Source organism: Leucoraja erinacea, chromosome 7 (assembly GCF_028641065.1).
Source record: "Leucoraja erinacea ecotype New England chromosome 7, Leri_hhj_1, whole genome shotgun sequence".
In the NCBI taxonomy this organism is placed as follows: Eukaryota; Metazoa; Chordata; class Chondrichthyes; order Rajiformes; family Rajidae; genus Leucoraja; species Leucoraja erinaceus.
In genome coordinates this window covers 19,531,499-19,558,474 of record NC_073383.1, presented here as the reverse complement: position 1 = coordinate 19,558,474, position 26,976 = coordinate 19,531,499, and the positions used below count along the sequence as shown (strand labels likewise).

The following is a 26,976-nucleotide window of genomic DNA, read 5'->3' as shown; positions in this document are numbered from 1 at the left end:
AGTTCCCAGAGGTTGCAGGTGGTTGCCGGACGTTGCAGGTAGCGGAAGCAGGTAGGGAGACTGACAAAAACCTCCGGGAACCTCCGGGTGGGGCGCAAAGTCTTCAGAGGTTTCCGTTCACGTTTCCTAAGTGGGACAGGGGCATTAGAATGTTTTCACCCAGAGCTTAGGGATCTGGAACTCACTGCCTGAATGGGTAGTGGACACAGGTACCCATGCAACATTCAATAAGTATTTAGACGAGCACTTGAATCACAAACACATGGAAGATTATGGACCATGTGCTGGTAAATGGGATTAATACAAGTAGGTATTTTATTATCGGCGAGAATGATGGGTTGAAGGCTCTTTTTGCAGCTGTAAAACACTCTGATTCTAATTCATGACCCATGACTTCTCAAAGTGGAGAAGGGGCATCCAGAATGACATTAAGATCTTACGAGTCAGAAACACAAAAAAGCCCTGCGTAAATCCATCCATATGTCCATCTGCCCACCACAACAGGCGCCTCATGCCCCAACTTTGAAAGAATCCACTGTTCCCAAACTGGTTACCTCAGATCAGAAGCTAAGGAACCAGAATAAAAGCAAGTCTTGCTTGATCCTTAGGACCAACTTAAGAAGAAAAATGCTTTAAAATTATTTTCAACTTATTGAGATGCAGAAGTCTAGGAAACCAATTATAGAAAAATTATCTCCCATTGCAATTAGTTTGAAATATTCTTGGCTTTGGAAATGGACATCACGTGTTTTGAATTTATGTGTGTAGCCTCCATTTACTTGCTCCAACTTTTAGGGTGGCACAATGGTGCAGCGGTAGTGTTGCTACTTAACAGCACCTGAGACCAGGGTTCAATCCTGACAACAGGTGCTGTTGGTATGAAGTTTCTACGTTCTCCCCGTGATCACTTGTGTTTCCTCTGGGTGCTCTGGTTTCTTCCCACATCCCAAGAATATAGAGGTTTGCAAGTTAATTGGCTTCAGTAAAATTGTAAATTGTTCCTAGTGTGTAGAATAGTGCTAGTGTAAGGGGTAATCGCTAGTCGGCGTGTACACTGTATCTCTGAAATCTAAAGTCCAAAGTTAACTGGCAGCCTCCAAGGCAGAGATTGAGCACAAGTCTTGCAGATTTGTATTATGAATTCATGTCAGTTTGTTGTCCTCAAAATCACCTTCACTATTAATCAAAATTGCTTTGTGAGTTATGATTCCAAGTTGATTGATTAGCTCATTCCTATTATAAGCTGAACCACAATAATGAAAAAAAACTAAAATGGAATTATTACAAACTTACCGAAGTTTATTCATATTCACCGGGCAAATCTTTATATTAGGATCTATCTGGTTTGAACATTGAATTACGATATAGGTGATTTTAATGAAATCGATGATAACGCAAGTGTATAACCTGCTTACAGAAGTGATTTCAGCAGAAGCAATTCTTCTGTTTCAATGTTATGGTTTCCATGGAGACCAAAGAATAGTTAGCTCTCTGGAAACAGCATAACATGAAAGATAAATTAGCATGATGAAAGAATTCTTACTATTCTTATAATTTGTTGCTTTTAGAACCCAACAGCGTTCACCAATTTCAGGTAATCAGCCATTCCACTATTGTATCTCAGATTTTCAGCTATCAGTCTTTTGTCCACATTCCGTATTTAATATTTCACATTTAATTCACTTCCTATTTAAACCACTCACTATATTTTGTTATTCGCTAGCGATTACTGCCTGCTTTCTGCTGGTACCATTACCGCTTATATCATTCAGTCTCTCTTAATCTCCACCTATCAATGACCTTTCCTATTGTTCTGTCCACCATCCTTTTCCCAGTCCTGATAAAAGGCCACAAGAATCAATTTATTTGACTCTGCTTATCTTACCACAGATGCTGCCTGCCCTGCTTAATTCCTACAGTGTTTTCTTTTTTTTAAACTTAAACCTGTACGCTTATCAAAATGCATATAACCACCCCCCCCCCCCCCCCCCCCCCCCCCCCCCAGCTATTAACCAGCTCTACATTTCACAACTATGTATCCCTCTTGGGATCACATCTGTCTCTATCCCAAATTTAGCTCAACAAGAACCTCACTGCCTGAGGTCATTTGTTGCTGCGCCTGACTTGTCCTGCTTTTTTTCACTTGCAGATTTCTTCCCTCATTCTCCTTGCTACAATCAGTCTGAAGAAGTGGCCTGGCCCGAAACATCACCTATTCATTTTCTCCAGAGATACTGCCTGACCTCCTGGGTTACTCCAGCATTTTGTGTCTATTTTAAAAATATATATATTTTCTCCCTCTTCTCCTCTCAAAGCAATGACTGATAATTGGGTGTAAGAGCACAAACATATGGATTTTACTTCGGAGTCACGTGAGTGACTACATGAAGAACCCCGCTAGGACGCATGCGTGTCATATCGCTACACGCATTGCAACGAGTCACAGCAGGGGGAAGGACGTTCTCCTTAAGCGGCAGAATTAAAAAGCCGACAACAGCAGGTAAGGAGACTCTGCGTTTTTCCAACTTACCTTGCAGGTGGAAAGATGGACAGAGCGACGAGAAGGAAGGCTGCAAAAAAGCTGGAGGGGGAGAACCGCGGAGTTGCGGGCAGCCAGCAGCAACAGCAGCAGCCGACGGCACGCCAATCTCCCAAAATGGGAACAGCTGTGCCCGACTTCGCTCCCGCACCGGCCAAATCCACTCCTCGGCCGGGCGGGAAAGCGAAGCAGAAAACGGACCGAATGCCAGACTCCGATGGAGAGTCTGACTTTGAGCAGCCAGTGCCCGTGAGCATTGGAGCCGGTTGGAGCGGCTGCAGGATGACGAGCAGCTGCGAGCGGCCAGTGCCCGAGAGCATAAGAGCCAGTTGGAGCGGCTGCTGGAGGAAATACTCCAAAGTGGCAGACTCCGGGAGATGGAGGCTGGCCACAGTGGGCAATCACTAAACCCCACAGCGGTACCCCTTGTGGGGCTGCACAGTGTCTCTTCCTCATCAGAGGAGAGCACGGAAGATCAATTCTGGGCTGACCCTGAACAGGGCAGGGAACAACATACGCCCAGTATGCCTGGGGTGAAAGAAGACATGCTGGACATGGTGTCCCAGTTTTTCCAACCAGACCAAACTGGCCAAGACCTGGAGCCGAAAATAGCGGCTTGCATTGACTATATGTCATTTAATCAACTACAGGCACTGGCTCTATCAGACACCATGGCATGACATTTACCTCCAGGGAACTGCAAGTCATTAAATGTTCCCAGTGTAAACCAGTGCATCTGGAAATATGTGGGGTCATCAATTAGGACCAGTGATTTAAAAATTCAAAAAGTCCTAAAAGTCTTAACGGCAGGAATAACAGCTTTTGCCCGCACTTTGAAGGAGCAAAACATGACCCAAGACCACCAGGATGCACTGGCTTTACTGTGCAACTCACAATATGAGTTGAACCACATTAGGAAAAGTGCAATCCAACCAGCATTAGACCCCAAATTTGCCGGCCTCTGTAAACCAGGAACCTCCAAACCGCCAATTCTCTTATTTGGAGGGGATTTACCTAAACAAGTCAAGGAACTTGATGAAGAGGCAAAAACACTGGGGCTCATAAAAGCAGCAACCAAAACCTACTACGGCCAAAAATATCAACCCTACGGACCCCCCAGACAGTCAACACAAATCGGAGCAAGCGCAAAAACCAGGAGCACCCAACAGCGGTCTTTTTTAGGCCATGGCCCAGACCGACCGCCCTGGAAAATGGGCAAGCCTTCACGTAGTCACTCACGTGACTCCGAAGTAAAATAGTAAGATTAAACGAGAACTTACCAGTTTGAAGTTTGATCTTTATTTTATGAGGAGTAACGTTGAGGGAATACGTGCCCTCCGCTCCCACCCTTGATCATATACTCAACTGGTATCTCTTCTCTAATCTTACTATGTTTAGTCATTACAGTTATCTGTGATTCCACACCGTATTTTTGAGCTGCATTATTGTAATACCTGGAACAAATATGCATTAGCCAACTAAATTAGACTGTAACTTTTAAATGCACATAGGCATAATGCTGACAAATAATTTACAGCAGTTACCAATTTTTGGAGATAAGAATACATTAAAATGTAAATGCTTTGAAACACAAGTGGACATTTGCTTAAATAGTAAAAGTAGTGCATTTGCTTTACTGTCTTGCTTCAGCATGAGAGAGGAAATGCTACCATCCTTTAATTTTTTTTCATCTAAGTCATTAATATACATTGTAGAAAGATAAGCCCCAGAACTGTCCATCGCTTCTCATGAGGGGAAATGAGCCGTGCCTGCGCAGTTGGGGGCCATGGGTGAGTGGTGGAAGATTGCGTTGGGGAACAGACCCAACGGGTCTGCGCTTAGTCTAACATAAATCTGAAGATAGACACAAAATGCTGGAGTAACACAGCAGGACAGGCAGCATCTCTGGATCATAATCATAATAATCATCATAACAGTAAATTATTAGCCAAGTATGTTTTGCAACATACGAGGAATTTGATTTGCCATAGTCAAACCAATAAAGAGCAACAAGACATCCAAATAATTTTTTAACATGAACATCCACCATAGCGACTCCCACATTCCTCACTGTGATGGAAGGCAAAAAAAAAGGAACTCGATACCAAAAACATCATCCATTCCTTCTCTCCAGAGATGCTGCCTGTCCTGCTGAGTTACCCCAGCGTTTTATGACTATCTTCAGTATAAACCAGCATTTGCATTTCCTTCCTAACATAAATTATTAACATTCAGGATCGGAATCAGACCCTGAAATTGTGGGCCCCACTCTAATTCTCAGGGGCCACTTCCCCATGCCAGCAGACATCAAGGATGAATTTCAGCTCCACCTCCAATGCATCACCGCAGCCTTCAGCCAACATGTTCAAAGATCCACATCTCAAACTGGCTGCCAAGCTCATGGTCTACCAAGATGCAGTGATCCCTGCTCTCTTACAACCTACAGTAGGCACCTCGAAACACAAAAGAATAGCATAAATGCTGTGCCTATAAAATTCTTCAAATCCATTGACAGGATTTACCAACTCATTACTGCATCCTCATTCACACCAACACCTTCGGCACTCAGGCTGTGAACCCAACTAGCATTCTCTGGTTGGCAGGCTAAGTCATCTCAATGCCTGACACCAGACGTGCAAAACAAGCATTTTGCACTGTGCTCCATCACATCAAGAGACTGTCAGTGGGATGGAGAAAGCTCTCCCAGGTCCAGGACTTTCTGGTTCCTGAGGGAAGTGTAATATCCTCATTGAATCATGGAAATCCTTGACCTGTCAGTCTCAAAATAGGAGGTGCAACTAGGAAGGCACTGAGCACCTTGAATCTCCACGGAGAAGCATTCAGAGATACACTGCAAACACTGAAAGGAGTGCACAATGTTTCAAACAGCCCATCAAGTATCTCTTGACCTACCTTGACACAGAGAAAGTGGATAAATACAAAGTGCTGGAATAATGTGAGGTTATCTATTTTGGTGGAAAAAACAGGAAAGCAGACTATTATCTAAATGGTGGCCGATTTGGAAAAGGGGAGAGGCAGCGAGACCTGGGTGTCATGGTACACAAGTCATTGAAAGTAGGCATGCAGGTGCAGCAGACAGTGAAGAAAGCGAATGGTATGTTAGCTTTCATAGCAAAAGGAGTTGAGTCTAGGAGCAGGGAGGTTCTGCTGCAGTTGTACAGGGTCTTGGTGAGACCACACCTGGAGTATTGCGTACAGTTTTGGTCTCCAAATCTGAGGAAGGACATTATTGCCATAGAGGGAGTGCAGAGAAGGTTCACCAGACTGATTCCTGGGATGTCAGGACTGTCTTATGAAGAAAGACTGGATAGACTTGGTTTATACTCACTAGAATTTAGGAGATTGAGAGGGGATCTTATAGAAACTTACAAAATTCTTTAGGGGTTGGACAGGCTAGATGCAGGAAGATTGTTCCCGATGTTGGGGAAGTCCAGGACAACGGGTCACAGCTTAAGGATAAGGGGGAAATCCTTTAAAACCGAGATGAGAAAAACCTTTTTCACACAGAGAGTGGTGAATCTCTGGAACTCTCTGCCACAGAGGGAAGTTGAGGCCAGTTCATTGGCTATATTTAAGAGGGAGTTAGATGTGGCCCTTGTGGCTAAGGGGATCAGAGTGTATGGAGAGAAGGCAGGTACGGGATACTGAGTTGGATGATCAGCCATGATCATATTGAATGGCGATGCAGGCTCGAAGGGCCGAATGGCCTACTCCTGCACCTAATTTCTATGTTTCTAACTCAACGGGTCAGGCAGCACCTCTGGAGAAAATGGATGTGTGATGTTTCAGGTTGCTACCCTTCTTTAAATACCTCTAAACACAGTCCAGACCAGAAACGTTACCCATCCTTTTTCTCCAGAGATGCTGACTGACCTGCTGAGTTACTCCAGAACCTTTTGTCTATCTTTGGTGTAAACCAGCATCTGCAGTTCCTTTCTACACTGTGCATGTGGATCCTGCAAAACATTCATTAGCTTTCTCAGAATCCACAGCCTGGAGTAAAGCAAGTCATCCCAAATCCCCACTGAGGGACAAAGAGCAATAACTCCCTGAGAAAATGTTCTCAATGCAGTTTGTCCCCAGCCATGAGCTTTTCTCCCGGGAAAACTAACATTAAAATGGCAACTGCATTCATTTGAATGAAATTCTCAGCACCATGGAAAAAATACAACTGTAAATAAATATTTATTTTAAGTTTCTCTGTATAGTTTTCATTTGTGTTTTGATAAATGAAAAGTAAGTGCTTCTTTTAATTTATTTAACAGTTTAAGAAACATTATTTAAATGTATTTTAATAATTTCCAACATCTCTGACTATCAGAGCTATTAAAGAACTGTTAAGAGCCAGATAGTCAGGAAAAGCCTGTTTGAGGTTCCCCAATACATTAAATATCACAGATCCTTATTCTCCACAGATGCTGCCTGATACGTTGAGTTACTCCAGCACTTAGTGCCTTCTTTTGTAAACCTCATCTGCAGTTCCTTGTTTCAACTAACAAAGAGGACTTATTGTTGTTAATGCTGCTTTAAGAAACGGAACAATCCAAATATGTTTTGAGGGGAATGGGAGAAAAGTAAAGGAAACTTTTGTTTCTTGGTGTCTTCCTCGGACATTTTTTACTCCAATGTATGCAGCTATAACTTGATTGTAGTCACAAAGCCATAGCATTCTCTGCAGTACTCAACAACTTCAGTGAGAGCTATTCTGCCTCCATCATCTTTGTGAAGCTTAACTGGACAATCCACATCACTGTTATCAAATATGACTGCGTGAAGACCCAATTATATATACTCTTACTGCCAGAGTCCTCTGCACCTGCACTTCTTTTGAGAACAGTATCCTTTATTCTCATTTTTCTTACCAAAATGCAACATTCTGTGTTTTTTCCACATTGAACTCCACGTTAAGCTTTATCTGCTATGCATCTGCCCTTTCCACCACCTTATTTATATCACATTCCAAGTTTTCACTATCCTCTTTAAGTTCACGGTATAGCTAAGTTTGAAGGTACATAAAAATGCTGGAGAAACTCAGCGGGTGCAGCAGCATCTACGGAGCGAAGGAAATAGGCAACGTTTCGGGCTGAAACCCTTCTTCAGACGGATAGGGGGTGGCGAGGAGAAGAAAGGAAAAAGGAGGAGGAGGAGCCCGAGTGCTGAGGGATGGGAGGCTAACAAAATTGGGAGAATTCGATGTTCATGCCCGCAGGATGCAGACTCCCCAAGCGGAATGACTGATGGGGGCTGGCGAGCTAAGTTTGATATTGGTATTGGTTTATTATTATCGCATGTACTGAGATACAGTGAAAAGCTTTGGTTTGCCTGCCAGCTAATTTGATCAGACAATACTATACATGAATACAATAAAGCCATACACAAGTACACCAGGTACAGCTTTGTGTTATCTGCAAATTTGGAAATTCTGGCTTGGATTCATAAGCGCAGGCCTTTCAGATAGCTGAAAAAATGTTGCCCAACTTGAATCAAGCCTCAGCTCATCAGCGATCTTCCCAATAAATAGAGCATCAACTGGATTCTCAAAGTGTGCAGCTGTACAATGATTGGTAAATGCATATTGTAAATTCATCACCCTTCACTTGGCTTTGGTACCTTCAGTCTTGTTATAAAATGCTCACCTGACTGGACTCCAGAAACTTACATTCATTAAAAAATTGTTACCTGCATCAAATCCTGTTCGCCAAACACAACTCTGATTGACAACCTTCACAGCTCCCACATAATAGCATCTCAATTCTCTCTCTTGTTTTAAAATCACCCTATAGTCTCTCCCTATCGTGCCATTGAAAATGTCCAACAATCTCCAAGATCTCTTTGCAACTTCAATCACAGCCTAGTATTTTCAAAGCTTCTGCCTGGCAGGCTGGTATTTGGCTATTTAAGTCCAAATTCTCTCCTTTACCATTTTTATCACTTACTTTTCTTAACATTTGTTCATGTGCTCCAACCTAAATATTTGATTCATATTTCTATGGGACGCATTTTGGGCTGTTTTACTGCAGTGCAAGTGTAGGTTTAGTGATCATAGGTACTCTTCTAACACAAGTTGTCATTATTAATATCCTTGGTATATTGCTTTCCAATATCAGTCCTTCTTAATTAGGTGTAATTCTTAACCACTTCCCAGCTCTTTTCATCTCACTTTTATTAAAAACCCTCCTGAGGTACCATCGCGTACCAGCATGTGAAATGTCACAATGATGTTTGGAATTAGGTATTGATTTAGTATTATGATGCTGTTTTGAGTGTTATCCAGGCAAATCATACCATACATGAAAAATAGAAACTTAGATACATAGAAAATAGGTGCAGGAATAGGCCATTCAACATTTCGAGCCCGCACCGCCATTCAATATGATCATGGCCAAACATCTAAAATCAGTACCCCGTTCCTGCTTTCTCACCATATCCCTTGTTTCCATTAGCCCTGAGACTTATATCTAACTCTCTCTTGAAAACATCCAGTGAATTACCCTCCATTGCCTTCTGTGTCAGAAAATTCCGCAGAATCACATGTCTCTGGGGGAAGACGTTTTTCCTCATCTCAGTACTAAATGGCCTACTTAAACTGTGACCCGCTGGGTCTGGACTCCTCCAACATGGGGAACATTTTGCCTCCATCTAGCCTGTCCGATACCTTAAGAATTTAATATGTTTCTATAAGTTTGCCTCTCATCCTTCTAAATGCCAGTGAATACAAGCCCAGTCGACCCATTCTTTCAGTATAACAGTCAGCGTAAAAAAGAAAATAAATAAAGGGCAGAACATAGTGTTACAGCTACAAGGAAGCTGTGTGGTGATGGATGGATATTCACATGCCAATCCTGCCAATAGTTTTGATTACGATATGGTAAAGAAGGCCACTCTTATGACATATTGATTGCACAGCCAGATTTCAAGCATTTAAATACCCGAATTGTGGTAACTAACGTTAAATATGTACCGTTAAACACTTACGTATCTCAAAGATATACATTGACCATAAAAGAATACATCACATCAACAGTCCCTTCAACCCATAATGCCTGTGCTGAACATAATATCAAGATAAACTAAACTCATCTTCCAACACATGATGCATAATCCCAGCATATCCATGTGCCTATCTAAACCCTCTTAAACACTACTGTCATATCTGCCTCCACCACCACCCCTGGCAGTTATTTCCATGCACCCACCACCCTCTGTGTAAAAAAAAACTCACCCCACTCCTCTCCTTTAAGCTTGGCTCCTCTCACCATGTAACTATACCCTCTACTCTGACATTTCCATCCGGGGAAAAAGGTTCTGACTGTCTATCCTAATTACGGCTCTCATAATTCTATACACTTATGTGGTAGATGAGGTTGAGAGCCAAGATATATTTACCAATTTAACAACAAAGTGCTGAAAAAACTCAGCGGGTCAGGCAGCATCTCTGGAGAAGATGGACGGATGTTGTTTTAGAAACATAGAACATAGAAAAATAGGCGGAGTAGGCCATTCGGCCCTTCGAGCAAGCACCGCCATTCAATTTGATCGTGGCTGATCATCTAAAATCAGTAACCCGTTCCTGTTTTTTCCCCATATCCCTCGATTCATTTAGCCCTAAGAGCTAAATCTAACTCTTTCTTGAAAACATCCAGTGATTTGGTCTCCACTGCCTTCTGTGGCAGTGAATTCCACAGATTCATAACTCTCTGGGTGAAGAGATTTTTCCTCATCTCAATCCTAAATGGCCTACCCCTTATTCTTAAACTGTGAACCCTGGTTCTAGACTCAAACATCGGTAATATTTTTCCTGTACCTAGCCGGTCCAATCCTTTGAGAATTGTATATGTTTCTCTCGGATCCCCTCTCATCCTTCTAAATTCCAGTGAATACAAGCCTAGTTGACTCATTCTTTCATCATTCTTTCATCCTGCCATCCCGGGTATTAACCTGGTGAACCCTCGCTGCACTCCCTCAATAGCAATAATGTCCTTCCTCAAATTAGGAGACCAAAATTGCACACAATACTCCAAGTGTGGTCTGACGAGGGCCCTGTACAACTGCAATAGGATCTCTTTGCTCCAAAACCTAAATCCTCTCGCAATGAAGGCCAACATGCCATTAGCTTTCTTCACTGCCTGCTGTACCTGGATGCTTACTTTCAGTGACTGATGTGCAAACACACCCAGATCTCGCTGCACCTCCCCCTTTCCTAACTGACACCATTCAGATAATAATCTGCCTTCCTGTTCTTGCCACCAAAGTGAATAACCTCACATTTATCCGCATTATACTTCCTCACAGCATCCTCATCGCAGCTCACACTGCCATCCAGCTTTGTGTCATCCGCAAACTTGGAGATGTCCCATTTAATTCCCTCGTCTAAATCGTTAATGTATATTGTAAATAACTGGAGTCCCAGCACCGAGCCTTGCGGCACCTCACTAGTCACTGCTAAAGGACCCGTTAATTCCTACTCTTTGCTTCCTGTCTGCCAACCAGTTCGCTATCCATGTTAATACCCTACCTCCAATATCATGTGCTCTAATTTTGCACACTAATTCTTGTGTGGGACCCTGTCAAAAGCTTTTTGAAAGCCCAGATACACCACATCCACTGGCTCTCCCTTATCCATTCAACTTGTTACATTAGTCAAGCATGATTTCCTTTTCATAATTCCATGCTGACATTGACCTATACTGTTACTGCTTTCCAAATGCACTGCTATAACATCTTTAACAATAGACTCAAGCATCTTCCCCACCACCGATGTAAGGCTAACTGGTCTATAAATCCTCGTTTTCTCTATCCCTCTGTTCTTAAAAAGTGTGATTACATTGGCTACCCTCCAGTCCACAGGAACTGATCCAGATTCAACAGAACATTGGAAAATGATCACCAATGCAACCACGATTTCTAAGGCCACCTCCTTGCGTATTCTGGGATGCAGACCATCAGACCCTGGTGATTTATCTGCTCTCAGTCCCAACAGTTTACCTAACACCATTTTGGGTAGTTACTTCAGTACTTTGTGTCGTTTTTTATAAACCAGCATCTGCAGTTCCTTGTTTCTCTAACTAGCACTTAGAATTAACAGGCAGTCTTATCTGAACCGTTTCAGAATGTTTTGGAGAATGGGTTTAAATGTCTGGAACCGCTTTTACCTGAATTAATTACTACAAGGAAAGATGCGGCAAACAACCAAAGACTAACTTCCTTCTTCAATTGCCTTTTGCATTTGGTTGTTTTTTTTCTCTCTTTGGGATATTGTGCAAGTTGGGAGGGGTGGGTTAATGCTGTACCTGGTCCACATCTGCTCCAGGTCAGGCGACATCAGTAGAAAGTAATTGCAAGGGATTTGAAAGAAAGTCCAACCAGTTTATTTTCCCTGCTGAAGTTTACTGTATACCAGTGCTTCTAAGTTTGAAAAAGGTTCCAATTACAGACCAAACACTGTGAGACTGTATGGTCTGTAATTGGAACCTTATAGATGCTAAGAAGCAGCAAAATGGGAAAGATCACCAGGATAATCTGGACCAGATGTGAATCAAAATTCAAAAATGCTGCAGATGCTGGAAATCTGAAATAAAATTAGAAACTAACATTTTACGCCCGGAAAACTTCAACAAATGGTCTCAGTCCGGTAATGTTATCTCTATTTCTTTTTCCACAGATGCTGCCTGACTTACTGGTTGTTTCCAGCATTTTCTGTTTTGATTTTAAATATCCATCATTGTGCTTTTGTTTTATTTTGATTTATATCTGGTCCATATCGCCCTGGCGATCTTTCCCATTATGTTACTTCTAAGTTTGTGTAAGGTTCCATTGATAAACCCTGCAGCATCACAGTTGATGCAGGGAATAGTTAGCACTGAAACACAGTAAAATGGGAAACACAGTAACACGGGAAAAATAAATTGGTTACACTTTCTTTCATGGTGATGTATTGATTCGCGAGGAACAACAATGCATTGTTTACCCCTGCTGTGCCCATTCTGCCTCTCGGTGAGAGGACTCTTATGTGAACTGACATATTTGGCCAAAAATATGTTGTGGATTAACAAAAAATCTTGCATTAATAATAACTCATTACCTTAAGGTAATGATATATGTCAGCACCTGGAGGGAAACAGGTGTAATAGTGGTTGCGGCACAAGGTACTTGACAGCATTAAAGAATACAAGACAATTATGAATTCATGATGAAAGTTCCATAAGTGGCTGACCTACCAATTTCCCATACATCACACCACTTGTAACTATTCTTCTGTCCATCCAAGGTCACAGAACAATTTTCCTAATGCTCTGGCTAATTTGTTTTATTTTTCTGTATTACAAATTTATGCAAGGTGAGTTGACACCGATCATTTTCAAAAGTCAAAAGCATTATTGCAAATGATTTGCCAGAAAATAATCTAAATGAAACGTCAGTTCCATGCCCCTAGGTGGTTCAGTGACTGCAGCCTCATTGTGTGGCCTTTGTTTCTAACCGGGATAATTGTTTCACTTCAACAGTCTTATACCTAAACTGTTTGCTCCATGAAGTTAACAAAGCAGACTTTGCACAATGCAATGGCACCATGGTGTCTGTCACAGCAACACTTACATCCATGTTATTCAGTTTATAGAGTCTGGCACGGTTTATACATTAATAGACTGATAGTCCTTCCCATTCATGAATGCTCAGGGTGGTTGATAGGATCATGGTTAGTCACATGAATGTTGGGGAAGCCAGCTATCCAGTAAAAATGCTTTTACCTCTTCTGTCAAAATTAGCAAAGGTGTTTCAACCAACAAACACAACTTTTTTCATCTTCCGATCTGTCATTTGACCCAGTTCTGGCAATTACGATCAGGAGCACAGAGTTGAAAGGATTCGCTCATGTCAAAAATTAAATTTCCACAGCAACAGGGACTTTGCAGAGCCTTTTCTTTGATGAAACGTCTGTGACAACTCAGTGACAACCAAATCAGATCTCCCTGGGAAAGATCAAGGGGGTATTTCTGCCTTTTAAAATTTGGACCTTGGACCAAGTACGCGTTGTTGTCAGAGGTTGGGAATGTAAACAGATTTGCCTCTTTCCTTCTTCAAAGTCTAAAATCATAATAACTCCAGGATGGCCCATTCTGCGCCTTGCGTGTGATTACAGTTGCGGTTCACAGCTGCTTGCGACTACAGGTTTGTGCAAAAGGAGTAGTTTCAAAATTACCGCTGTAACCGTCAGACAAACGTGATGAAGCAGCTACTGCCTGCCATAGTGAGGTCAATAAATAAACCAAATTCAAATATGATACAAATCTGCCACAGTTTTAAGAATGAAACTTAAACAAGCTGTGTTGAGGACCTCACTTGGTGGAGTATGCAGAGATGCAGTAGTTCAGGAGCCAAAAACTAATATATGGGAATCATCAAAAGAATATTAGAAGATTGCCTGAAGTAAGGGTATAACGAGGTCCTTGCATGCTATATGCATGGCCTCCGTAAACTGGAATCTTAGGGGAGCAGAGTTGCACACACTGTGAGTTTTAGCCTCAAGGCCTACTAATCAAATTTCATGGAACATATGTGCAAGAATAAGCATGCACACTCAGAATCAGTTCCATTTTGTAATTGTGCATTTTGTAGAGATCGTTGTTGCAGAAATATTGAATACTTTGACAGGAGATCAGTTTCCATAAATTATCAAACATTTTCTTGAGAACCTGCCCAAAAGATCTGAAGACGTAATGTTCCTCGAACATCTAATATATCCAAATTATCCAATTATACAGCACACAAATAAAGTCAGCTATTATCACTGAGTATGGACACAAAAAGCTGTAGTTACTCAGGGGGTCAGACAGCATCTCAGGAGAAAAGGAATAGGTGACGTTTCGGGTCGAGACACTTCTTCAGACTGTCTTCAGACCCGAAATGTCACCTATTCCTTTTCTCCAGAGTTGCTGTCTGAGCCGCTGAGTTACCCCAGTTTTTTTGTCTATCTTCGGTTTAAACCAGCATCTGCAGTTCCTTCTAAACATATATTATCACTGGGTATCTGATCCTTGAATGGATTAAATTTGCACCACTGGATGAACTGGTCACCCTGTCAATCATTCCACATCACAAAGTATTTTTGGGGACTTCCAAACAAGAGTAAAAACAAGAGTAAAAACAAGGTGGGGGTCAACATGTCAATGAACACAAGGAAGTTTGCTTCAAATCATCCATGTCAAAATATGATATACTCGATAATTATTTGATTATTTACCTTATTTAAGGATCTGATTTCCCAAATGTTAATAAGTAGTCTACAAGTAAATCAATATATTTAAACAAAGAGTAAACAATGAAAAAAGAATGTCAAACATCTTAAGCATAAAACTATGCTAAAATCTGTATGTATGCTTTGGTTCCAGCCAGGCTGTAATTATTTCCGCTGCAAACATCTAATTTATAGGTTAATACACGCAGTCTTCCTTTTGGGGATAAGAAAACATAGCTAGTCACTTGCCAGTTTGCCCTTTGAAACTCTCGCAGACTTTGAACAAAGGTAAATTTATGTTGTAAGCACTCACTTGGTTGACTAAAACTAACATACTGTACTTTATTCAAGTGTGCTATGCATAGAGGCTTAATAAATCATTTCCCAAAGTGAGTATTCTGGTGATAGACTGTCAAACGCTCTTATGAAGAATTTCTGTTAATGTTTTTTAACCTGCACAAACATAATGAACAAACCAGATACCATCTCAATGGAGATTAGGAACCTTGCCTTAATCTTATCTAATTGAAACTTAAGGCAGCTGCAAAAGTCACAGGTACCCAGATAATTAACATTTGCCCTCAGGCAAATGAGAAAAAATCCTTGTTTGTGCAACTGCTTTATGCCAAGTGAATTTCTGCAAGAACTAACAAGTACACCTTGTGAACTAATGGGGAAGATTCTGTGGCAATGCTAAATCAACAGCAATAAAAACACTCAGTAAATCCTGCGCTAGTCCAATAAATATTATTCATTTAAACAAAAGAATTGATTCTGCAACAGAGGACAACAAGTAGAAATCATCCCAGAAGCCAAGATATTAATGTTTTGCACTAATAGGACATTTTAAGTGGTAATCAATCATTTCTTTGGTTGACTGAAGCTAACAAACCATACTGTATTCAGGGAGTGAGGTTCCAAAAATTTAATTTGAAATAGTTGTTTTTGAGACTGGAGCACATATAACTTCATACAATTCAATGACTGATTAAGTGAATATTTTATGAAAAAATGGCCATAAAATGAAAACTACAAGCTGTTTTGAATTGGCACATTTGTTTGTGGAGTGATTTACCTCCAATCTATTAAACAAATTATTTTGTTGCCAGTTCGATGATCGGGTGTGTTGGTAACCCATATTGTGCAGCTAACTTTCCCTGTAATGTGCTGTGTGTGCCATGTAGCACGCAAACACAAGAAGCAGTTCACTTCCGTGCTTGTTGTTAACAAATACATATTCTTCACGTTATTTTTCTTTGCACTCACGGAACTGACTATTCATCACAGAAGAAGTTCAAATCTATTTTCTATTGTTTTAAATGAACAATATAATCTGTAACACTATATTAATGTCACTGTACAAGTTCACAAAATCAGATGTCTGTATCCATTATAAAATATTAACTCCATCATGTGCCATACATTTATTTACTAGATGTGATTTTGATAATCGAATTTCATTACAATTATATGACAACCACAGCATTTCTTTTAAAAAACATGTGTTCGAAGAATTCCAAAAATATCTGTTACTGAACATCCTTATACAATTGTGAGTTTAAATTACTAAATAACTTTCATTAATTCAGAGCTAAGTTATCTAAAGTACACTCTTCCAGAAATAATTCATTAGACTTCTTAAAGATCAACCAATCTCCATGAATAGTTCACGTACTAATCTTGCAGATGGCAGTTAGAAAGTGAAATCTTGTTTCCACATGGTTTTACTTACCCAGCAGCATGTCTCGTATTTAACAAGTTCAGCAAAAGTGTAAGTTATGAAAAGTAGTCCCATCCAACATTAAAAATAAACTGTGGGTTGACTCAGTTCAGTCTTGTAAAGTTTTCACAAAGCGCTGAATGCGAGACTTTAGAAACATGCTTCCATTGAATTGTACCCCGAGGCAAGCGAGATGCTCACTCGCTATTGGTTTTCCTTTAAAGAAACTAACTGAAACAATAGAGCGACTGTCGGCAGCTGCAGCCACATCTCACTGCAAACCCACAGAGCTGCAGAAAACTAGGTCAGCATGCCAAGATTCCCAACTTTAAGTAGAAGCCTGTAGATAGCTTACTCTCATGCCGATTTAAACCACTTCTACTACATATCTTTTGGCTAAGATTTAGTCTGAAGAACTCAAACCACCATAAATCAAGCCTCAGACTTTTTTTACTCTTTGTTCCACACAACTAGAGGGGTGGAATACTAAACAGACATGTTTAATGCCTTTCATTTCTTCAAATGGCAAAATTAATTACTAGAAGAAAGATCAAAGGAACCAAGATAAAAGTTGATGATCATCCTTGTAGGAATAAGAAGTGAGAAAATTGCAATAATCAGATTTTGTCCAATGGACTCCCTTTTCTTGCTATGCTCATAATCTCATTATTTATATTTGAATTCAATGATTACAATGATTTTATGATACATTTGCTCTATTGGTTGAAACGTTCGCGCTTAATTACATACACTATTAAAAATGAACTTTACATGAAATATTTGGTTTCAGTGAAATGAATACTTTTGCTCACTCTGTATTTTTTTAAAGTAACATGTACTTTGTATTGAGAAACAATGAACTGCAGATGTTAGCTTACCAAAAGAAAAGTGCTGGAGTAACTTAGTTGGTCAGGCAACATTTTAGGAGGACATAGATAAGTGACTTTTCGGGTCGGGACCCTGCTTGAGACTGATGTGATCAGTAAGGGGTATGATTTAGGCAAAATACTATTATCACAGTTTTCTCACTTCTTATTAAACAGTACCAATTTAAAGTATCATGAATCCTGGTAAGGCCGCATTTGAAATACTATTAGTCAGTGTTTGTTTGAGATTATAATCCTAATTGGTCTAACAAGACAGTTGAGTCGACATTCATGTTACCGGTTAAAAAGTTGCTGGAAGAAAATGGAAGTAAACAAAGTCACCTGAAACAATGAGCCACTAAAATAGATGAACATAAATTACATTCACAACAAAAAGGGGTGTTTCTTGGAAAATAACGAGAACTTAATAAAGCACAGTGCAAACATAGCTGAGGAGACACGAATAGCAAAAATATATAGTGCTCTTGAAGATATTTGTTCAATAGATTAAAAAAAACTTGGTCAGAGGTTGATAGTTAAAGTGGCAGTGAATTGGAAGATAAAAATCAGTCAAACCATACTGAGCGAGAGGGTCCGAGGAGAACAACCATCAGGACATTTAGGACTTAAGCACATGAAGTGTGCAGGATATCCTGAAGGTCAGCTGCAATGTAACTGACCATTCACTATATTGCTTAAGGAGGAACTCCAGATGCTGGAAAATCGAAGGTAGACAAAAATGCTGGAGAAACTCAGTGGGTGAGGCAGCATCCGTGGAGCGAAGGAAATAGGCAGCGTTTCGGGTCGAGACCCTTCTTCAGACTGATGTGAGGGTGTGGGGGCAGGAAGAAGAAAGGAAGGGGCGAGGCCAGAGGGCTGAGGGAGAGCTGAGAAGGGGAGGAGAAAGCAGAGACTACCTGAAATTGGAGAAGTCAATGTTCATACCGCTGGGGTGTAAACTGCCCAAGCAAAATATGAGGTGCTGCTCCTCCAATTTATGGTGGGCCATGGAGGAGGCCCAGGACAGAAAGGTCAGATTCGGAATGGGAGGGGGAGTTGAAGTGCTGAGTCACCGGGAGATCAGGTAGATTAATGCGAACCGAGCGGAGGTGTTGGGCAAAGCGATCGCCAAGCCTACATTTGGTCTCACTATTTTGCAGTACTAGCCATTGAGAACAGTGGCAAATCAATTTTCATTCTTCACTCCGCTATTCCCATCCCTTTCAAAAAGCCTCATGACCAACTAATACGTCTCAAGTGCAGGCACTATTGCAAGGTAACCCTCATGACATAGGAATGAAATTGTTCATTTGCACACACCGTTCTGACAAGTAGAAATAGAATGATGATTAAATAATCTGTTTTAGTGGATAGAATCACAAAGGTACAACAAAGGTACAACAAAGGCACATGAAATTAGGTTATCTAGTCCATCAAGACCATGCCAATTCAATGTAAGAGGAACCCTAACCCCACTATTCAGATCTTTTTCATTGGTTTTTCTTTCAAAGATCACTTCCTTGGCAGTACTTTCCAGAGCCGAACTGCAGACAAATACGTTCTTCATGTCTCTTTTGATTCCATTGCTAATCATCTTTTTTCTAAATCCAATGATAACTGTCCCTACAAAATACTGCCAAGGAATGTTTTACATCCACCCAAGAGAACATACTGGGCCTTGATTTTGAGTGTTTTCTGAAAGATAGCAATTTCCCCTTCAGTTATGCACACTGCCAGCTAGATTTCATGCTCACATCTCTCCAATTGGACTTGATTGTGGAACTTTTTGACTCAGGGGCCTGTAAAAAGATTAATGAACCAAGAAAATGGGGAGTAGAGGTTATATACGAATGTAGACTGATTACATAAGAACATCCGGCTCTTCAAGCCGAGCTTTCACCAAGATCTCAGCAGATTCTTTATCTCAGTTACACTTTCCAGCACTATCCCACACCCCTACTTATCCTTAATGTCTCGAAATCTGACCGTCTGTGTTTTAAATGAACACAATGACTGATCCTCCACAGCCCCCCAGAGTAGAGAATTACAGATGTTCATCATCATTCAGTGAAGATATTTCTCTACATCTTAGTCCTACTATGCTCACCCTAATATCGTTATGTGGTTCACCCTCATCCGAGGCATTTCATTCAGGGGGTGGATCATTCCTGCATCTCTCCTGTCCTACCATCAAGGAGTTTGTAAGTTTCAATGAGATTGCCCATTCTTCTAAACTCCAAGGAGTACAGTCACCGTCTACCCAGTCTCTTCTCAAACATAACCCTACTATTCCTGGAACTGATCGAGTAAATCTTCCCTACTCTCTCGATTACAAGTATCCTTTCTTAGGGAGAAAGGCCGTACTATACGCAATACTGTGGTCTCACTCAGGCCCTTGACTTTTGCAATGTAACCAAGGAAGCAAACGTCACAAAAAATCACATGCTATTTGACATCCTAATTGCTTGCTGGGCCTGTATGTTGACCTTCAATTATGTGTACAAGCAATGAATATTAATACTGCAATTAATATTGATGACGCAATAATTTACAAAGTGGGATGTCAGGTTATATTTGTCATCCTCCTGTCACCTCATAGCAGCGCCACAAGAGAACAAAATGTTTCTAACAATTTCCATATCTCGATGGCATCACATTTCCTGAGCATGGCTGAAGATTAATTAATTCCTGCAGGTGGATAGTGTCCCATCATGATTTGTAGACAGTGGAAAGGCTGCCCTACTCCCATGGTCATAATAATAATAATAATCTTATTTATATAGCACATTTTTAGTCAACTTGCATTGACCCCAAAGTGCTTCACATAATTACATTACATTTACACACAGGCAAAGGTGGGTGAAGTGTCTTGCCCCAAGGACACAACGACAGTATGCACTCCAAGCGGGATTCGAACCGGCTACCTTCCAGTCGCCAGCCGAACACTTAGCCCATTGCGCCATCTGTCGTCCCATGTCATGATACGTATGTGCTTGGTCCAGTTGGTTTCTGGTCAGAAGTGATCCCCAGGAGGTTAACAGTGGGAAGCTCACAGAAGATGCAGTCATTGTATTCCAGGGTTCAATAGTTGGACCCTCTCGTGTTGAGTGTCAGACAGTCATTGCCTGGCACTTATGTGGTGTGAATGTTACACATTACTTTCCAGTTTCTGCTGCCTTTATTCTACCTCAGCGCGCCAATACTAATTAACGTTAATATAACTGAAGCTGTAATGACAGAGCACCTACCGTATCATTTTATTATCATTTAATTTCCTCGAACACTCAGACCCTCCTTTGCTGGATCCCATTGCAACCTTTTCCTTACTCCTTTGGCATATTTTACAGTTTCCAGCCCATGTCCAGACATATGTACATGGAGAATAAATCAATTTAAGTTTAGTAGATTGATTTATCAAAGCTGTTGAAAATTATTTAAATACTAGTTGACAAAAAGTTTAAGCAATCTCAAGATTCCTTGTGCATGTCAGTTTACTCTCTTTCCCATTCCCACAGTGGACTATCTGTCCTCAGTCTTCTCCATTGCTATGGAGAAGCCAAATGCAAATTGAACGGAGACCATAACACAGCATAGCACAGGAACAGGCCCTTCGGCTCATCATGACGATAGCAAACATGATGCCAAAATAAACTAATCTCATCTGCCTGCACATAATCCACAGGCCTCCATTCCCTGCATACCCTGTGTCTATCTAAAAGCTTATTAAAGGCTGCGATCATATCTGCCTCCATCACCACCTGTAGCAGTGTGTTCCAGGCAACCACTCCCTCTGTGTAAAAAGCTTTGCTCCTTTCGTCTTATGTTTCCATGGTGGTAAAAAGGTTCTGATTGTCTACTGCATCTGCCTCTCAGGTTTTATGTACTCCCCTCAAGCTGTGGCGTTCCAGAGAAAACAATCTAAAACAGTCTAACGTCCCATTGTAGCTGAAACCCTCCAATCCAGGCAGCATTCTGGTAAACCTCCTGCACCCATTCCATTGGAGGAACAACATCATGTATTCTGCTGGGTACGTTGCAACCCATGGTATGAACATTCAATTTTCCACATTTCAGGTAACCCACAGCCCCGGTGCTCACTTCCCACACACTCAGCTGTCCGTCATCTGATTCCATCTGCCCATTATCCCCTCACCATGTAATTCTACCTCTGTCTCTATCACACGCTCCCCCTCCCTCCACAATATGCGTTTGTACGATATATCAGCATTCTTTCCTGTTCTTCCTTAGCCCTGATGCAGGGTCACAACCAAAACGTCGACATACTCTTTACCTCTACAGATACTGTTTGATCCACTGAGTTCTCACACTGTTCTATTATTGTTAAATGTATGCAGATACTTTTAACTTCAGAGCTACTGGCTCACGGTGCCATTGTCTTGGATTTGATTCTGACCTTGGATGATGGATGGCGATGTGGAATTTGCACGTTCTCCCTGTGAGCACATGGGCTTCCTCAAGGTGCTCCGGTTTCCTCCCCCATCCTAAAGATTTGCAGGCTTGTTGGTTAATTGGCCATTGTATAACTGCCCCATGTAAGCAGGGAGTAGATGCAAAAGTGGGATAACATAGAACTAGTGTAAATAGGTGATCGATGGCTGGCATGGACTTGGTGGGCTGAAGGGACTGTTTCCATGCAGTCTTTCTGTTCAATTGAATTGAATGCAGAGCATTATTGTGCTGTATCCTGGGGATCAGAGAACCGAGACTGGAGAATGGATTAATTACCACATGTAGGCAATCCCAGCCTCATGGTAAATGAAGGCTTTCATTTCACATTGGGACAAGGGTTACTATTAAAGAATACGTCATTCTTGGCATGTTCCAAGATTACAAAGTGCCAGAATAACATGCTGCTGGAGACGGAATACTTATGCAGACAGTTTTCACATTACTCTTTCATTTGATTTTTCCTTCAGTAATTTTGGTTTCTATGGTCTGATGCACTTGAGTTAATTTTAGAATCCAATTAAACGTGGTTTTACTTGCAATACTCTAAAAGTTTCTGAAAAATCAACATCGTTGAACGTTTGACAAATCACGTCCATTTAGAACTCCAACCCAATTGTTCTTTCTTCTCAAATTAACCAAAAGTATACATCAATATCACAATCTAAACTTGACTACCACTTAAAGGTAACAATTTTGTCCTATCCATCCACAATGTCATTAGCAATGAAGAGTTATGTATGTTGTTCTACAAGTTGTTCTCAAAATGAAGCACCTGCTTCATACAAACCATACAAAAGTACAATCAAAGAATCGCTGGCACAGAAATAGGTAATCTAGTAACGTTTATACAATGCATATCCTTTCTTCCACCTTCCTACATGTAATCCCATTAATATATCTTTCTGTTTGTTACACCTTTAAGTGCGTAGTCAATTTGCCTCACTATGGCACTTGATATTGCACATGACCTGAGATTCATGGACAGCTTTTTCCCTCTGCTGCTTTCAGACTCTTAATCAGACCTCTGATAAGCTTATGATGCATTCATGATCCCCCGATCTACCTTGTTACCTCCTTTGCACTTTTTTTATCTGCATTTTCTCTGTAGCTGTAATACTATATGTTGTACTCAGTTTAGTTTGGTTTAGAGATACAGCACGGAAACAGGCCCTTCGACCCACCAGGTCCGTACCAACCAGCGATCCCCACACATTAACACTATTGTACACACACTGGGGACAATTTACACATACACCAAGCCAATTAACCTACATACCTGTACGTCTTTGGAGTGTGCAAGGAAACCGAAGATCTCGGAAAAAACCCACGCAGGTCACGGGGAGAACATACAAACTCCGTACAGACAGCACCCGTAGTTGGGATCGTACCCGGGACTACGGTGCTGTAAACGCTGTAAGGCAGCAACTCTACCGCTGCGCCACTGTTTCCTTTCTCTTTGCACTACCTGTTGTACTCTTGTATGGTTTGGTTCCATTACTACATAGAGCATGAAAAAAGGTTCTTTGGCACAGCTTGTCCATGCCAAATAAGATGCCCCATTTGCCTGAGTTTAGCCCATATCCCTCTAAACCTTTTATCCATATACCAAGTATCCATTCATGTACCTGTCCAAATGCCTTTCAAAAGCAGCTTTAGCAGCTCCCTCAACTACATCCTCTGGCAGCTCATTCCATATACCTCAGACCATTTGATAAGGTCCCACATAGGAGATTAGTGGGCAAAATTAGGGCACGTGGTATTGGGGGTAGAGTGCAGACATGGATAGAGAAGTGGTTGGCAGACAGGAAACAAAGAGTAGGGATTAACGGATCCCTTTCAGAATGGCAGGCAGTGACTAGTGGGGTACCGCAAGGATCAGTGCTGGGACCACAGCTATTTACAATATACATCAATGATTTGGATGAAGGGATTCATGGTAACATCAGCAAATTTGCAGATGACACAGTGTGAACTGTGAAGAGGATGCTATGAGAATGCAGGGTGACTTGGACAGGCTGGGAGAGTGGGCAGATGCATGGCAGATGAAGTTTAATGTGGGTAAATGTGAGGTTATCCACTGTGGTAGCAAAAACAGGAAGGCAGATTACTATCTAAATGGCGTCAAGTTGGGAAAAGGGGAAGTACAACGGGATCTGGGGGTCCTTGTTCATCAGTCTATGAAAGTAAGCATGCAGGTACAGCAGGCAGTGAAGAAAGCAAATGGTATGTTGGCCTTTATAACACGAGGAATCGAATATAGGAGCAAAGAGGTCCTTCTGCAGTTGTACAGAGCCCTAGTGTGACCACACCTGGAGTATTGTGTGCAGTTTTGGTCCCCTAATTTGAGGAAGGACATTCTTGCTATTGAGGGAGTGCAACATAGGTTTACAAGGTTAATTCCCGGGATGGCGGGACTGTCATATGCTGAGAGAATGGAGCAGCTAGGCTTGTACACTCAGGAGTTTAGAAGGATGAGAGGATATTTCATTGAAGCATATAAGATTGTTAAGGGCTTGGACACGCTGGAGGCAGGAAACATGTTCCCGATGTTGGGGGAGTCCAGAACCCGGGGCCACACAGTTTAAGAATAAGGAGTAAGCCATGTAGAACGGAGACGAGGAAACACATTTTCTCACAGAGAGTGGTGAGTCTGTGGAATTCTCTGTCCCAGATGACGGTGGAGGCAGGTTCTCTGGATGTTTTCAAGAGAGAGCCAGATAGGGCTCTTAAAAATAGCGGAGTCAGGGGATATGGGGAGAAGGCAGGAACGGGGTACTGATTGGGGATGATCAGCCATGATCACATTGAATGGCGGTGCTGGCTCGAGGGGGCAAATGGACTACTGCTGCACCTATTGTCTATTGTCTATTGTCTATTGACCATTTGATCAAAATCCTGCTGTAACTTTTGATTACCATCTTCACTGTCTATGATACCACCAAGTTTATTGGCATCTGAAAAATAAATGATCATGCTTTGAACAATCTCATCCATATCTTTGATATAAATGAACCCAGCACTGATCCCTGAAGCATACCACTGGTCACAGACTTCCAGTCCAAAAAAACACTATACTTCCAGCACTCTCTGCTCCTTCCATGAAATTAATTCATTATCCAGTTAACCGGCTTTCCCCATTTCCTTCCAGATCAGCCTACCATGTGGAACCTGTTCAAATGCTAATGGTTGATTTAACTGGTTAGCACACAAACAAAATGTGCCACTGTATCTTGGTACATGTGATGATAATAAAACCAATACCAATAACATATTTCTATCCTTGCAAACCCGTATTAGAAGCAATTTATAATGCCCCTTCATCCTTTTCAAAATTATGCACTCTGTGTGGTCTCTCTTCCAGTTTACATCTTTGCTGCTCAATTATATTTGTTAAAACTACACCATATATACCATCAGATATCACAAAGACACGCAAAGACCAGCAATTTTATAGGGAGGGTGGGATCAGCCTTTAGTTGTCAAAATAACTATTCAATGATTGAATGCTTTGGCATGTTCCACTCATAAAGTTTGTTTATATTACATATCTGACAACTGATCCGATTTGCTTAAACTTTTTAAGACTTTTAAGTTAGTGGATATTGTTGACGGAGCTTGTGTGCTCAAGGCCATGGGATCAGCTCAATGGAAAGATTCCTCCATGTGTTTCTGTAATTGCAGACATTTAAGCCAGAAGTAACAGTCGCTCATCATTTTTCTCACATAATAATGTTAATGATCTTCAGCAGTTCTATCAAATCTCCATTAGCGCAAGCGGGAGAATCTTGAATGAAAGGACGCAGTTGCTGGATGAAGGGGTGCATTATTTAAAACTTGGGTTGGTTGAAAATTCTTCTTGCACAAGGTGGCGGATCTTTGGAATTCTATACCCCAAGGCGGTTGAGAAGGTTAGATCATTGAACGTACTTAACGAGAACATGGATACGTTTTCGAAGGATCAGGGAATTGAGAGGTATGGAGAACTGATACAATAGAGGAGATGAGGCACGAGGAAGATCAAAGATCATATTGAATGGTGGAGCAAGCTTGATGGGCTGAGTGGTTTGCTCATGTTGCAATTTTCTTACGTAGTTTTCTGACTCAAGGAGAAGGAACATTTTTTTCTAGTTTTACAATGAACTTTCATCTCTGGTACCATTCCAGTACCCCAGTATCTTTTTGAAGGCCTTTAATTCTCCCTACAGTAAGGGGAGCAGAACCTATGTTTTTACGACAATTTAGTGTGCCTTTTTTAGCAACCTCATATTGCTTTATCACAAACAAAAATAATTCAACTACTGATATCTAAAAATACTCTGCCACAGGAGACGATAATGTTTTTACATCAGAGTTACCAAACGTCTGGATCCCAGCAGGTATATCAGAGTACAGAAACATTTTATGCTCCAAAATCACTGAAAATTGTTTTTTGTTTGAAAATATCAATTATATAGTCCAATGAATGCTATATAATAAAACTACAACGCTGGACGATTGGATGTTATTGCTAATGACACTCTAACACATTTTAATTCACATTTTTTAGATATTACACAGTGGAACAATACATTTGCCAGTAAACTAGGATAAGTGTAAAGGTAGCTTAGAAAATAAGGTCCTTGTTAATTTCCTGGATAGTGTGGGAGCGAGAACCAGAAGTGTTTAAGAGATCACAGATACATGGACGTGAGTTTAAAGGGAGTGTGGAAAATGAGGCATGGGATGGGAACTGGACCAGTGTGTGTAAAATGACGCGCTGAAACCAGGGCTGTGGTGTATGGAATGAAGCACTGTAAACCCCAGTGTGTGTTAGAAAGCATGTGAACCAGAGCCCTGCTGTGTGAAAGGAAACAGAGAAACCAGTGCCTTGCTGTGTGAAAGAGAGAAGGGGAACTAAGGCCCTGGTGTGTGAAATTGACCATGGGAATTTAAACCATGGTGGGTGAAAGAAAGAATGGGATCTTAGGCCCTGGTGTGTTGTAGGGAGGGTGGGAACTGGAGCCCTGGTCTGTGAAAGGGAGAGTGGGATCCAGAACCTGCTAATTTAGATGCTGGACCTTTGGACTTTCAGAATAGTCAGATAACAGGCTATCGAAGTTTCACTATAGGCTGTTTACAGGAATGTTGG

General features: G+C 41.2%; 1 protein-coding gene across 4 annotated transcripts in view; it reads right to left on the bottom strand.

Annotated features, from left to right (window-relative positions):
- The window catches only part of znf385b (zinc finger protein 385B), a 362,216-nt gene that overhangs the window by 156,322 nt on the left and 178,918 nt on the right, over positions 1-26,976 (bottom strand). Inside the window, exon 1 of one of the 4 annotated variants that reach the window (XM_055637877.1) lies at positions 16,525-16,749. The exons of the other annotated variants lie outside the window; for them this stretch is intronic. Within the exon in view, the coding sequence (XP_055493852.1) occupies positions 16,525-16,534 (10 nt within the window). The 5' untranslated portion in view covers positions 16,535-16,749. Of the gene's footprint in view, positions 1-16,524; positions 16,750-26,976 lie in introns of those variants that run through there. 4 annotated transcript variants of the gene reach the window in all.